Raw genomic sequence first — 16,156 nt, 5'->3', positions numbered from 1 at the left:
GCAGTGTAAAGTAGTGTGATGAAGAAGAATGAGGCTCACATGAAAGGGAGAGAAAGGACAAATAAAAATGTGATTTACATGAAATAGTTAAGAGAAATCAGCTTTGCATGGTAACAAAAACATCAGGGAAAAACAGTGGCAGCCGGACAAGGATCCTTGCACTGAATCCATGAGCTTTCGTCATGCCTGGTGGCTGCCATTTCCTCAACCTAGCTTTTTCAGATGCAACATCATCTTTATATTCAGTATCTTCAGTGTACTGCTAAGAACATACGTCTTGTTTCCAGCATCAACAATTAGGCAGTAGATCCTCACCGACTTTATTACAGATATGACTATGAAGCCACCAACTGACACTTGCTAGGAGAGCTATATTGACACTAAGCCAGTGAAGGACCAAGTGACTGAGGTTTACAAGCACACTGATGGAACTGGTGCAGTTGAGTAAAGCAGAGGCTGGAATCTGACATGAGGCATAAAGCCTGGCAAACCAGTTCATGGACTTCAAATTAGTGGTCTCATTTATGATTTGGCATAACTGTTCTAAGTGAACACTGAAAGCAAAGCACTACCAGCTCAGTCGACCACTACCACTTCACACATTGCAACTACTACTACTTTAATGAGGAGCTACCCTGAGAGACAATGGAGTTGAAGATGCTTTTAATGCTACCAAAAAAAATGGCAGAAATTAGATGATCAACATTTCTTCAATGAAATTTGTAACCGTGTCTCTTTTCCGATAACAGAAGGGCAGAGTTGAGATGATGGACAGCTTGGAAGAAAAATTCAAGTACTCATTGGCACTACTCAAGTGTCCATCGAAGAAATGTTTGAACAAATGAAGCATCATTAAAAGATCTAAGTTTTTTTAGTCTCACCTTAGTAAGCTGTTGGCAGACAGGAAAACACCAGAAGCTGACACGTGGGAAATATTCAGACTTCAACGCCAAACTGAACAGCACTCATCATATTCTGCTGCATGGGAAGCAATCTCCACTCCATGTTCACTAATTTATTCAGCATACAGAGTTGAAGGACGTCTTTCCTAATGTGTGGATAGCTTTGAGGATTCTCCTCATGCTACTCATCACAGCCATGAGTGTTGAGCACAGCATTTTGAAGCTCAAGCTCATTAAAACATCGAAGATGGCTGATCTGAGAGTTCCATAATTTGTTATTTTATCACTTGACAATGCCATTAGCCAGTCTTTGCATTTTTCTGATTCTTTCTTCTGTTTGTGAGGACAAAGGCAAGAAATGCAACTTTTTGAATGAAAAATCTAGTTGTCACCTACTATGATGGTTTTAGTACTGATCCACCCAATATTGGTTCACAGTTTAATTTCATGATGTTAGTACATTTCCGTTTATTCTTAAAATTAAACATTACTACAGGCAGTCCCCAAGTTACGCGGATCCGACTTATGTCGGACCCGCAGTTACGAACGGGAATTTTCTCGCCCCGGAGGACTAGAGCGGCGGGACACCTGGTCCCGCCGCCCGCCTCCTCCGGGGTGAGAAAAGCTGCTCCCCATCTCCCTGGTCTGCTGGGGGAGCCAGCAGACCAGGGAGATGGGGAGCAAAGCGGCAGAGGACCCGGGGCCGGACCCGCGGTGCTTCCAGATCAGCTGGAAGCGCCGCGGGTCCGGCCCGGGTCCTCCGCCGCTTTTCTCCGCGTCTCCCTGATCTGCTGGGGGGGGGGGCAGCTAATCCCCCCCCCCCCCCCCCCAGCAGACCAGGGAGACGTGGAGCAAAGCCCGGGGCCTGTGGCAGAGCAGGTGGGGCGCTGCCGGTTGGTCCCGCAGCACCGCTCCTTGGCGCTACTGAGCCAACCCAGCAGCACCCCAGCTGCTCTGCCCCAGGCGTCCCCAAGTTAGCCGCTGCTGAAACTGACCAGCGGCTGACTACAGGAAGCCCAAAGCAGAGTTGCTCTGCCCCGGGCTTCCTGGAATCAGCTGCTGATCAGTTTCAGCAGCGGCTGAATCTGGATGCCAGTTCCGACTTACATACAGCTTCAACTTAAGAACAAACCTACAGTCCCTATCTTGTACGTAACCCGGGGACTGCCTGTATATGCTTAGAAGAGGAAAATGTACATTGCTTATGTGTGGCATGAATATATCCAGAGGTACAGACCATAGTGTGCAAATGTATTATCTTACACAAGAGGGATAAATTATTCAAGCAAATTGTGCAAAGTTATGAAATGACTACAAATGCAATAAAAATAAGGAATTCAAAGTTTAACTAAAGGAAGGAGGGACTGTGACAAAGTCATAAATTACTTTTAGATAAAGCCCTTTTATGCTTGCAGATTCTCTCTCAAAGTATCATGATGGAGGATAGATTTAAAGCTGCATTTTTTACAAAGAAATTTTGGAATAAAAGATTAAATAACCCTAGTAAGCTATCTAGCTGCACAGGACATTCCATTACAATAAGTCCTTGCTATATGCATAATATGGATGCATTAGAACATAGGAACGGCCGTACTGGGTCAGACCATAAGTCCACTAGCCCTGTATCCTGTCTGCCAACAGTGGCCAGCACCAGGTGCCCCAGAGAGGGTGGACCGAAGACAATGATCAAGCGATTTGTCTCCTGCCATCCCTCTCCAGCCTCTGACAAACAGAGGCCATGGACACCATTTTATCCCCTGGCTAATAGCCTTTTATAGACCTAGCCTCCATGAAATTATCTAGCTTCTCTTTAAACTCTGTTATAGTTCTAGCCTTCACAGCCTCCTCTGGCAAGGAGTTTCACAGGTTGACTACACACTGTGTGAAGAAGAACTTTCTTTTATTAGTTTTAAACCTGCTACCCATTAAATTTCATTTGGTGTCCTCTAGTTCTTCTATTTAGGGAACTAATAAATAACTTTTCTTTATCAGCCCTCTCCACAACACTCATGATTTTAAATTCTAAATTGTTTTACTGTATGCATTCTAAATTGTTTTACTGTAAAATCTATATCGTTCACCTGGTTGCCCATAAAACTCTACTTTCTATTAGGTGAATGGTTAACTGATTAACCTTAATGGCTGATGCTTACTAGTTATGATTAATCAGTAGGGGCTGGAGCACCCGCTTCTCCACCTAAAAGTATAAAAGATGTCATTAGCAATGAGATCATCTGAAGAAATCTGCTGAATATTTGGAAGTGTTGCTATACATGCTTCCTTGGGTAGAACTGAAATCCTGTCATCTTCCCACAATGTTTCCTCTAATTTTTTCCATCCATGTGCTGATTTTTTCCATTCACATGTGAAATACATTTTTAAATGTACACTGACGCATGTGAGAATGTGCACCACTAGTAGAAACACAAAACCCAGCTGTGGGCACTCTGCTAATCATTTGGGCAGCATTTAAATTGATCTTGATTGGCTGCATGAGTACGCAGTTTACAGGGAACACTGCCCTCCAAATACTCCCATTAGTACTGGACTCTTCTCCCAACTCTTCTCACCTGTCTGTTTCCCAGAACAGCGGGAGTATACTTGTTCATTTTAGAGACAGAGATAAAATTCTATCATTTGCCAAATGGAAAGAGGATTTAACCATCACCTTAATCAAAATCCCATACTGCTTACATTACAGTGTAGAAATACAAAATAAAAAAGGTGGGAATTTCTAGAACCAAGTTCTAGGAAAAGGAAAGATTCAGTTAGGCTTTCCTTTTCCCAGTGAAGCAGCAGAAACCAGGAAGGGCTCTTGACACTACACAAAAAACATGAAAGTAAAACTGAATCATCTGTCCCAAATATTGTTTATTATATAGTTTCCAGCCATTCTTATCCTCTTCAAACTTACTACCGAACTCACTGTTTTCTAAACCAAATATAAAATCCTTACTTTGTTCCTCATATTAGGCTATTCACGCTCATAAATCTAACAGCAAATATTAGCAAAGACAGACATGCAACTGATTTTTTTTTTTGACAGCAACACATCAGCCTCTGGCAGAATTTACACCATTAATGATTAAAAAAAAGAAACTTGACTATTGAGGCACTAGGGATCACTATCATTCTATAGCAGAGGATGCATAATGGAATGCCATGGAATTTTAAAGTTATTGACATTTCTCCACCTATCTTGCACTAAGAGTACATATGGGACTGACAAGTGCCACCTTTGCTGAAATATTTCCACTGTAATAACAATTATGTATTTATAGGACTTTATACAACATTTCTTATATAGCATATTCAAAGATACTTCAGGGACAGGGACTTGTGTACATGCAAATTCTCATTGTGCAAGGTATTTTATGTCCTATATGCTTTCAGGAAAGTTCCCAGAGTTCTTTTGTAAATTGTGACCATCTGCAACACAGCAATAGATAACCATCACTTGATTATTCCACAGTGACTTCAGTTATAAAATAAATGAAAATTTGAAAGCTTTCTCTAGAAGAATTAATATTTCATTTTCAAAATATTATGTAAAATGTTTTCTCTTGGTAAGTGTTAATTACTGATTAGATGTCCTCGGGAGTGATGAAAGTGAAGTGAATCTATATAATTAGGGCAATAAATGTTAACGAACGCTTTATTCAGTATGCAAAAGCACCTTGAATGTCATATCCCAAATAATTATGTCTGTCTGTCACTTAATTAAACAAGTCCTTAAAATTCAGGACAACAGCTTATCTTTAGTTGAACTATTTATTTATTATATTTTTTTCAAGATACCACCATTTCATTAACTAAGTTAGCTGATTTCACTAAGGGAAAAACCCAACCATGTATAAATAATAAATCCTTACACAGAATAAATTCATATTTAGTCAAAATAAATCTGCATTTACATTATTTCAATTTAAAAATACAGTTTCTGGGAAAATATCCTAGAAACAAAATTACTTTTTTTCCCCCCCTCACTTTTTTTTTTTTTTTTTTAAGAGCAGAACAACTTTTATGAGGAATGCCATTTGGAACAAATACACATGAAAGAATGAATGAACAGAGAGAGTGGTTTTCGCTGGTGAATGCTGTGCTCACTTTCGGATACCTGTGCTCTTAACTGAATTAGAAAGATCCTTTTCAATCAAATACATCTAACTCACTGCTTTCAACAGTTGTGGGAGTAAAGAATATACAAATTGGAGATTGTCAACTGCAAATAGATGAGAAAGGAGGAGATATGGAGAGAATACTCAGAGTCAGTGCAAAGCTACCAAAGGAACCCAGAATTGTTGATGCTCGCCTGTGATTAAGATCAGAATTTCCACTAAACTCCAATAAGACCCAGTTTTGCTTCTGTGATTCCATAATTTTCCATTATAGCTATTTTCATCTTCCATTAATAGCCTTCCGAGGGGTGATCTCATATCTAATCATACCCATCCTCAGCTTAAGCCTATGATTGACTTCTCTGGCACTATGTTTTCTTTATTTGTTCTGAATTAAAGATACTCCAGGATTCATAATCACTGTGTTTGTTTCACTTCTCTTTGAAAATGCTGATCAGAAAAACTTCCCAGGAAAATATATGTGCATCTCTTTCTTAGATAAAACCAATATTCCTACTACAGTGAAACCTTTGTTATCCAGCACTCTGTTAACCAGAAAACTTTGTTAACCAGCATTGCCCCCAGCCACGATACAGTCACATCTTCATGAGCATAGGCCTGGCTTGGTTTATCATGACTGGCTTAATTTTTTATTTAAGAAGTACTAATCACCTTTAACTCAAAATAGAAATGTGAAACCAACTGCCTCACACTACAAAACTACCAATATTAAAAACCTGAGTTTTACTATTCTTGTCCCTTGGCTTTTCATAGGTTGATGGGATTGTCAGACAACCGGAATTTTTAGACAACTGGAACACCCTAATCCCCAAGCATGCCAGATAACACAGGTTTTTACTGTACATGGAGAGACACCCCTGAAATTCAAATCACAATGCTCAAAGTTAAGAGAAAAAGGATTTCACTTTCAAACATTCAGAACTGAGGATGGTAAATTGAGAATGCTTTGAAGATAAGCCTCTTAATTAATGTATGCAGATGTTTCAAATAGGGGAGGTGGTGAGAAACTGGTACGTCTAGGATGAGGTCTTTTCTGCATTGGTGTGTCCTGCTATACACCGTGAACCAGGCATTCAGGATTACCTGCTCTGTCCATGAAAAGGGGAAACACACTGCTTAGTTTCCTTTAGTTTTTTTCCCCATAAAACTGCTTTAGAAGGTGGAGGAAAACAGGGCTCAAAGATTGCTCTGAAAATATTTCAGACTAGTGATATTCATGTGCTTAAAGAGGCTGAGCTCCTTTGTCTCCTTCCTCCCATAGACTCCTTTTTAGTTTCTCAGGGAAGCTATTGGCCAGAGACTGAAACACAGGCCACAACAGAAGCTCTACTATTTTCTGTTGCATGTGACCCACATGGACCAGCAAAGTCTTTGTTTTCCCTGAAGGTTTCAGTCTTGGACACAAGTAGGGATCCCCAGTGTTGAAAGGGAGGTCTGTCATAGATATGGTAGCAGGAGGCGGTACCTAGCCCCTTATCACACTCTTTGGCATGGGTAGCATCCATGAGGCATCCAACAGAGGCAGCGGTGGCTGAGCTTTGCAATCAGAAACGTGGCACCTGGTGTATGCTATAGTTGACTCAGGTGCAGTCTTCTGTGTGGTGTGCTGCTGTTCTGGCTTTGCTCACAGTTGATAGGGGCAGAAAGGAGTGGTTACCTTACAATCATTTCTTTTCCATTCCTGCCTCGCTCCTTTCCTTCTGGGAGAATAGGTCAAAGCCTGGCCTGGCCTGCATCTAGTTTGCATCACAGCTGGCATATTTAACCCAATCCTTGGCTTCCCTTTTGCTGGAGAAATCCCGCCCAGCCTGAGCTGAAGTGAAAACCATTCTCCACCCACAAAACCATCTAAACTCCCTAACAAGACACATAAGGTGGGACAGCAGGAGACAGAGACTGGCTTTTCTTAGCTTAACTCTGCCCTGAAGCCTTCAGGAGTGCCAACTGCAGTAAATGCCTCAGAAGGGAAAGAAGAGATGTGAGGATTATGTCCCCAAAAGCCATACACAGCCCTGACACAGATGAGAATTAGACAGATGTCATTCAACCAAATTTATGCTGTAAACACTCAATGTTTGGAAGACTCCATAGAAAAGCCATGTTGCAGGGTGGTCAGGCTGAAGAAGAGGTAGAAAACCCCTAAGGGAACTTCAGGAGTCAAGACAGTCTTTTGCTGCCAGTGATCAGCAGGTCGGAGTCTCTCCCCAGGAAGCAAACAGGCTGAAGTACCCTTTGTAACAGATCTGTGGATGTTAGCCCGAAGAAGAAAAGACATGATGGGCTCCGTTCTCTAATCTGCCAACTTCACTGCATGCACCAGCTGTTGCCACAAACTTAAGTGTACAGAGGAGAAGGTAGAATTTTGGGAGCGGGATGAAGCAGAGCTGCATTTTGGCCAATCCCTCTGCTGGCAAAAGCTCTGTTACACTATGTAATTTACACTAGTGTTAGAAGTTAGAGTCGCTCTCCCTTCCACCAAGGCAGGATTGGCTAAGGACCAAGGCTGCACCTGACTCTCCCTGCCACCACTCTTCGGTACGTCCAAGCTGCGTTTTACTGTGCTCCATGTAATCTGAGACCTTGGATGGACACCCAGATCCAAAAGCTGCCCAGATGATCAGCACAGTGCCCATAGCCAGCAGAATGTGTTTCTATTGGTAGTGCACACCTTCACATTCCTCAGAGCACAAAGTTCATTCTGCATGTAGATGGAAAACTGAACTAAACGGAGTATCACTATTCAGAGTATAAACAAACAAAAAAGAAGCAGAAGGATTTGGCTAGCATAGAAAACTCTCAGTACCATATATGCAAATTTTCTTGAGGTCCTGGGTATCAAGTATTTTGGTTTGAAACCAATACTTGTTAATAAATTCACAAAACAAGCCAATAGGGCTGTTAATTTTTTTTAAATAAATCATTATTACAATATTTTAAAAAAATAGTTATGATTAATGGTAATTTTAATCACACTGTTTTAATCAGTCCAAAGCAGCTTAGCAAAGGGTAGTTCCATATCAGGGGATGGGGAAGGAAATAGAAACAGTAGTAGGGTAGAGTGGTGAGAGAAGTCTGGTTTGATTCCCTGGGATGTGGCCTCTCTTGCCTACACCTAAGGCCAGCTTTGTCCAGCAGGGATGGGAGGGTACAGGAGGCAAGAGTTAGGCTCCTCTCCTACACTTGGAAAGTGTTTAAGCAACTCTCCTAAACAGCCTGCAGATGATGGGAAAATCATAGAATACCAAAACTGGAAGGCATCAACTGAGAGGGCATCAAGTCCAGTCCCCTACCCTCATGGGACCCGGATGAGAGGACAGCTGTCAGTCAGCACCTCCTTTAGGGCTCTCCCCCTCCTGTGGGCTGGGAGTCACAGCCTGAATGGTCAGAATACAAGCAGCTGCAAGGGACCAATCAGATGCAGGTGCAAGGAAGGGGATCAATTGGGAAAGGAGCCAATCAGGTCTCTTTCTGAGCTGTAACACCTGTCCCTCAAAAAAAAAAAAAAAAAAAAAAAAAAAAAGCCAGACATTGCCTCTTACTTGAAAAATGTTTCTGGATAGAGGACAGAGGATCAAAAAAGAGGCAATGTTGGAGAAAGCCAGGATGTGCGGTAACCCTGCAGATATCTTCTCAATGAGACTCTCAAATTATGTTTTGTTGCAATGGTTATGTTGTATGAACATTTCTTACATTTCTGCTGAATAAGCTGGAAGCCTTCCGCAACAAGGACGCCTGTTATGGTTCTTAAGTATGTAAAGATTCCTAAATTTCCATTTCTTCTATAAAGTTCATGGACCAAGCAGAACATTTAAAACCAGTTTACTCCATCTTTAGTACAACTTCAACTAAACTCTGATAATTTAATTCCTATTTCCCCAAAACCAGGCCCCATTCTAGAACTCCTACTAAATATTTGCAGAAATGTAACCTGAGAAATCACCATGGAAGCCTGTATATATCATCATTATGTCTGAAGTCAGGATATCTTTATTCTTCCATATAATGTATCTTATATGGTTATAATTTACAAACACAACAAAGACACCTATAGCTCAGGAAATAAAAGTAAGGAAGCTGTGGGGAGTAGCATTGTGAAGTCAGTCAATTGACTAGTCAAATAATGTCAGTTGACAGCTTATTTGATCAGGGTCAAATATTCTAACAAGAGTACTCTCATGTAACCGGTGTACTACTTTTCTGATTTTATCCTGGTGCCTACTTAATTGTCTTGATCACTCATGTTACACTACATGGTAATGCCACCTGTTTGGCAAAAGATGACCTAACTGAAAATTGAGTACTTTGATTGATCTTCTTGAAAAACGTATGTATGTATACACATCTTTATTTGTATACCAGGCCTTCAGTGTATATGGCAGTTCATAAAGCACATTAAATGATCTAGTTCTTGCCCCAAAGAGCTTACAATCTAAACTAAACAAACACTCAGTAATGGGAGGGGAATGATACAGTCATTAAACCTCTTCACCCAATATAATGAAAGATGCTTAATCATTAGCCCTATCTTTTGCAAACAGAAGTAGCCCAGTAATTGCCCCCTCAATACCTTCCCTAACTCTTTTCTTTTGCAGCTTTGCAGTGTTAGATAAATATCACATTTAAATGTTAAACTAACCTCGCTAAAAAAAGGTAATTATTCCTTCATTTTTAAAAGCTGCTTTTCATTATGTTTTGCAATTTTCCGAGTTAAAATAACTCAGGTAAGTAATTTGTTTTTGGTAATTGGACATGAGTATCTAAAGTTAATAGATATTCCTGGAGACCATACAATCCTGCTTTTCTGTTACTGTTCTAATAAATGAAAATATGAACATTTGTATATTATTTGACAATATTTCATCAATGTTTGACCAGATAATTTTTGAACCTGTCACACGCCCAACCCAGGTGGGGAGGTAAAAAACAAAAACATATTCCCACTGTAAAAATGACGTTGGAATTCCAAAAAAATTGTTACTGGTAAATTACATTCTATTAAGAGAGACTTCATTTAATTTTTCTGCTCTCTATTGTTACAAGGAATACCTATGATCTTTAGAAGTGAGAAATTAGAGAATTTTTTTTTATTTCATCAGTTCTTTGTGCAGTAACAGCTACATATAATCATTTTCACAAATTTCTTGTATAGTCAGTTTCCCTTGTTTATGTAGGAGTTTCACATAGCAAAATGGAAGAGAAACATCTTTAAAAACAGGAAAATTGGCAGAAGGAATTAGAGGGCAGGTGCAATATTTGCAAGAACGCTCTTTGAAACACAAGATTTTTAATAGATAATGTTAGTTTGAAACACTAAATATGCACTAAAACTCCTTAGTTATGAAAGCAGTCATATTTCCCAGTAGTCACAGAAACAGCAATAAAATAATTATAAAAGCAATGTTGACACAGAGAGAGAGAGAGAGAGAGAGAGAGAGAAATAAAGTTTATTCCCCTTTACAACACTTAGTAGCAGAATCAGAAATCCAACTTCTGCCCCTTGCAATAGGGACCTGTGGTGGTAACATGTGCGTGGCAGGCCATAGATGACCTATACATTACAACTGGGGATATTCTTTCCTGGCTGGATGCTGGGCTGTTCAGGCCTGGAATGTCACAAGCGATATACAATGGCTATTCATCTGTTTCACCCTAGATCTCCCAAGTCTCATTCATTCTGCACAAAAAAATGTAGCATGAAGGATAGAAGGGGTCAACAATAGAGGGGGGGAAGCATAGGGGAAGGAAAAAGGGAGGATTAGAGATGAGATGGAAGAAAAAAATGTTAGACATGGGAATCTGAAACGCTAAGAAACAGAGACAGGCAAAAGAGAAAGGAATATGAGAAGAGAGCTCACAGAACACAGTCGGTAAAAATATGGTACCTTGTTACACAGGAAGTATGGTGCCAAATTATTGCAACACCACACACATTCCTGGTTGATATAGATATCAGGGAGCATGCTTATGTGGGAGGAGAGGGCTTAGCAACCCTGCTCATAAATGGGAATTGTGCACAGTAAGGATGTTACATTTAGATTAATCAACTAATCGATGTAATTTGCATGGACTATTCAGTTAGTTGATACAGGCACCTCCGTCTTTGAAATGTAGCAAGAGCACTGTCTTGCTACATTTCAAAGGCGGAAGCACTGGGGGGGAACATGGCCAGCAGGGGACTCAAGCAGTCCCCCGCTGGCCCCTCGCTCCCTGCTTTTCAAATATACAAGAGCCCCGGGCGGGGCAAAGCACCGCCAGGAGTGCAGGGCCACGTACTGAGTCCCCCCTGCTGGTCCCGCACTCCCGGCGGCGCTTTGCTTTTGAAGTGTACAAGAACGCTCCTGTGGATCTTGTACATTTTAAAAGCAGGGAGCACGGGGCCAGTGGGGGACTGCTTGAGTCCCCAGCTCACCCCAGGCTCCTCGCAGCACTTCTGCTTTAAGTGCTGCCAATTCTCCACTTTGCCTCCACCCCTTCTCCCCATGGAGATGGTGCTGGGGGCGGGGGGAGAACTGGCTTTTAAGCCAGCTCCCCCCAGCACCAGATCCTGCTCCCATCCTTGATGCCTCTCTCTGATAAAGGCAGTGGAGGGGGGTTGGAGGGAGTGACTAGTTGCTTATATCCGCAGTGCACAGGATCCTACTTGTCTTTACAATAAAAACTTGATCTGAATTGCATGAACTGACACCACACCGGTATCTCGATGAAGGTATTACCTATTCTCCAGAATCTCAGTATTCTTTTTTTTTAAATGAAGTCTCTAGCTGTTATGGCTGCAAAGGAAACCTCACAACTCTGAAAAGAGTGTCACTGAGGCAGCCATGTTAATGATTTCATTCCTCTTAAAAGAAAGGCGAGGAGGGTTATCATGGATGTGCACAAATGACACATCTCCTTTTGGTGGCACAAGTGCATGGCATTTGAAATATGCTACTGCTCTTCTCCACGACATGAGCCAAAAATCAAAGCTCCTCACAGAGCCCAGGTGCGCACATAGCCTCACCAAGAGGCTCTCAAACAGTTAATGGCATGTCTGAATATCTGTGCAATTTACTGTAAGCAACATCACATTTTGAGGATGCATGAGCTGAACATATGTTGTGGGCAGAGCTTAGAAGAATACCACTGCATTTCCCCTATCTTCAATTCAAACTCTGGCTTTGATGTGTATTTGTTAACACTTAATAGACCATAGTTTGGCTCTGACAAGTTTACATTTTTTTAAATGTAGGAAGTTGCATCAGCTAAACAATCTTTTTTCAGAGCTGGATATAGAGGAGGAAAAAGACTGATTGGTTCAAGGGTGTGAGGCAGAAAATCATTTGGTAAGGGGGGAAAAAGGCATCAATTTGTCTCTACCTCTGAACCAACTGGCCTTATGAAATATATGATGCATTTCAATCCCTTTTCAACTGGTAGTCCAGTCATCTTCTTTCCTCAAGTAAAGGGAGGGACTGATAAGGAGGCAAAGATACAAATTCCACAGCCAGATACCCGTTTCTTCCATTGCTCCCTCCTCAACTTGTTATGGTTGGCAACTTTCACTTCAATCAGAGAAAAGCAACTTCCCTAAACAAGGAAAGGAAGAAGGAAGCACCATTTTCCGAGGGGATCTGCAGAAGGGGCAGTTAACAAGGTTTGGTGGGCATCACAACCTACCATTATTCACATCAATTATTCACAACTAGCAGAGTAACTCTAAGGCAGTTTTCCTCTCAAATATATGTTCTGTAGCCTAGTGTTTCCAAAGGGACTGGAAGTACAAAGAGGGGGGGCAAATAACTTCCAAGTCTCTGCACAATTGCAATTATACAAGTTTACTGTGCTGGAAGAGTGATAGTTGTTTCTCAGAGGGTGAATAAACTCACTCAGGATTTCATTTAAGACTGCAAGTCTGTTAGAAGCACAAACCAGAAGCTGACTCACTGAAACCTCTATCAAAAATTCAATTTTAACATCTGTTTGGTTTCTCACTTGTCTGGCTGTTTCATCTTCTCCTGGATAGTATTGATTTTGACTATCTGCAAGTCTAAAAAGTCCTGGCTAAGGGGAACAAAAGAACATTCCTGCAGGTGGGGTGGGGATAAACATGTAAACTGTGTAGATGCTGTCAGAATGTATTTTGACTTTACTCGAATTTTTCTATTCACAGATGACTTCCGTTCCCATTCTGTGAACACTATGAAAATAAGGGAATGAGGTTTACCAGCTAATTTGAATTAGGGGCTTTAAATCAGAATCCTGTTTCACTGCCGCGTGTAGACGCGGGAAGTTACTTCAGGCTAGTCAATTTCTAAAATGGCGACCGGCTGGGAACATTCAAATCAAGCTCAGGATATTTAAATCCTGGGCTTGATTTGCAATTTCGGTCACCCTCATTAGCCTCCCTAGATTGATCTAGGGGGCTACTGTAGACGTACCCATAGTGTACTGGGGTGGCAAAATAGTGTACCGGGATGGTGAAATATTTTTTGAAATAACAGGTAGCTTGTATAGCCCCAGGATAGCTATTTCAGGATACCTCTGGTATCCCAAAATATCTATGCAATGTACATGTACACTAAGAGGAAAAATTTTGTTGTATAATTTTATGTCAACCCACTGTGGAAATTTAGTAATCAATAATTCTCAACGTTTCACATTTCCTCCTGTGCTGATATGATCCTGCAATAGAGAGTATGGAGGGGAAAAAAAGTCTGAACCACAGTCTAGTCTAGTGGTTCTCAACCAGGGATACATGTATCTTGGAGGTATGCAGAGGTCTTCTACGGGGTAAAGCAAATTACCTAGATATCTGCCTAGTTTTGCAACAAGCTACGTAAAAAGCATTACTGAAGTCAGTATAAACTAAAGTTTCATACCAACAAAATGAGAAGGTAAGCAACTTTTCAGTATTAGTGTGATGTGATACTTTCGTATTTTTAAGTCTGCTTCTGTACACAAGTTTTAAGTGAGGTGTAACTTGGATAAAGGGAGGGGATGTGCAAGACAAATCAGAATCCTGAAAGTGGTTGAGTAATTTGGAAAGGTTGAGAACCAATGGTCTAGTCATTAACTTTTAGTCCTACAAGTCAAATGATCTGGGTTCAGTTCCCAGCTCTACCTCAACTTGCTGTGTGACCATAGGAAAGCAGACATCTGTGTTGCAGTTTTTCCCAATGGCGTAATTATATCCAGTTAAAAGTAAGCTCCTAACACTTCACTCACTAGTAACAGTGAAGTGCTTGATGAACATCGGATGGAAAGTCTCCAGAAGAGTAATGTTATGATATTTCACTTGACTACTACTGAAATTATATTACCTGGATTTGTGTTGATTGCACTATAAAAATAATTATTTATACAAGCCGTTAAGTGGAGTGACATGGAAAAAAAAAAACTTATGAAGAGCTAAGTCTAAACAACACAATGTAAAACAGCTGAAAACACGTAGGAAATTCATGTGGAAAGTTTAGATAAAGGGATGCCTTTTAAAGAAGTGAACTTTTCTTAGATGACCAACAATGTTATAAACAAATAATTTGGACAAGTTATCAATATCAGTACAAATAGAAAGCATTTTCTGCATTAAAAGGTCAAGTAATAGAGATTTACAGTTACATCACTGTAAAGGCAAGATAAGCCAGTTAGGTAAGTAAACAAATTTAATTAATTTATATTTACTTTGGAAGCAGTGGTGGTAATTATACTTCTATGATATTTGAGAAAAATTAGTGAAGTTTTTGCTACAAGTAAAACATTATACAAGTCTTTAGGTTTTATGGCCATCAATTTTATATTACAGTAGAAACCTGATTATCTGACCCTCCATTATCTAGTTCTCTGTATTAACTGAAGAACAAGCACATGCAGATACACAAGAAGGCAATGTCTCTTGCAGCTGCTAGATGGTGCTGCAGCCTCATACTTTCCCATTCCCTGAATCATTTTATGTTTATATTATTGGATGTGGCATTGATCCGAATTAGATCGGATAAATGGGGTTCTGCTGTGCTCACAGGTTTTTTATTTTGTAATGGATTTAGACCAAATCCTGCTTAAAATGACTTTGCCCTGATTCTCTCAATGATTTGGGGGGAATTCTTCTTCTTCCACAGTGCAGAACAGCAAAGCAGCTGCTAACTCAGCTCATGAAGGTTAATAGCAACAAGAGCCGCCAATCTCTAAAGCACACAAAAATATCATTATTGAATCCTATTCACTATGCTCCTTGCCCTACTAGATACAAATTTCTTTCCCTTTCCATGATTTTGCGGGCTGCCATGGAGAGGTTGGTAAATAAAATATATATAAACCATTCTATGTTCTACCATCACCCAAATCACTGAAGCAGCAATACTGTTAAACACGTCAATAGGATTTTCGATCATTAATGATTTACAATTTTTATTTAAAAAAAAATCAACTATTCAAAAGCCACTCCACACAGAGAGGGGATGTTTTCTTTGTGAAGCCTCTCTTTAGGCACAGGATCCCATATTCTGGAATCATCATTCTACTGTATTTAGGATTTGCTGCAGTGATGGAGGGTGTAGAGATACGATTTGGCCTTTTGGGTGCAAAGGCTTTGAATGCTACCGAACTGAGCAAGACCAATTACTTACTTGGCAGGCATTATAAATCAACTGGTGTTCCAATTTTTTGATCCCTAGAATCTGTTGAAACATTTCATACAGCTGTTCTTTGCTCAGAATAAGTTCCGATACAGCACTTAATGCCATTCTATTGGGCTGTTTGAACAAGTCCTCTTCTCCCCTGCATATGGCATCATATTTGGCTATCCAAGAGCTTAACACTGTCTCTTTGCTTAATCCATCAATCTCTGGCAAACTTCGGACCCTTTTTTCTATGTTTTTCTTAAAAACATCTCTGAAGTCATTTGCAGAGCATCCTCCACTATGAACCATTCTGGCAACTCGATCACTCTTGAGAAAAACCTTTTAAAACAAAACAAAAAAAACAGATAGTTAGATATGGGCAAGAAAATTGAATGTTTATCATGAAGAAATGTGTATTTATTTTTTACAAATTAATGCCTTAAATTACTACAAGAATCAAACAACCTTATGTGAAACTCTACACAGAATCACTACAGACAAAATAAAATTCTTCTGAATA

At 40.3% G+C, this 16,156-nt stretch overlaps 1 protein-coding gene across 4 annotated transcripts in view; it reads right to left on the bottom strand.

Annotated features, from left to right (window-relative positions):
* The window catches only part of CADPS2 (calcium dependent secretion activator 2), a 506,811-nt gene that overhangs the window by 314,719 nt on the left and 175,936 nt on the right, over positions 1-16,156 (bottom strand). For all 4 annotated transcript variants that reach the window (XM_075928806.2, XM_075928789.2, XM_075928797.2 and 1 more), the window contains exon 3: positions 15,643-15,975. In XM_075928806.2, the coding sequence (XP_075784921.1) occupies positions 15,643-15,975 (333 nt within the window). The remainder of the gene's footprint in view (positions 1-15,642; positions 15,976-16,156) is intronic.

This window comes from Pelodiscus sinensis, chromosome 1 (genome assembly GCF_052426305.1).
Source record: "Pelodiscus sinensis isolate ZL-2025 chromosome 1, ASM5242630v1, whole genome shotgun sequence".
Classification (NCBI taxonomy): Eukaryota; Metazoa; Chordata; order Testudines; family Trionychidae; genus Pelodiscus; species Pelodiscus sinensis.
This window is presented reverse-complemented; position numbering and strand designations above follow the sequence as displayed.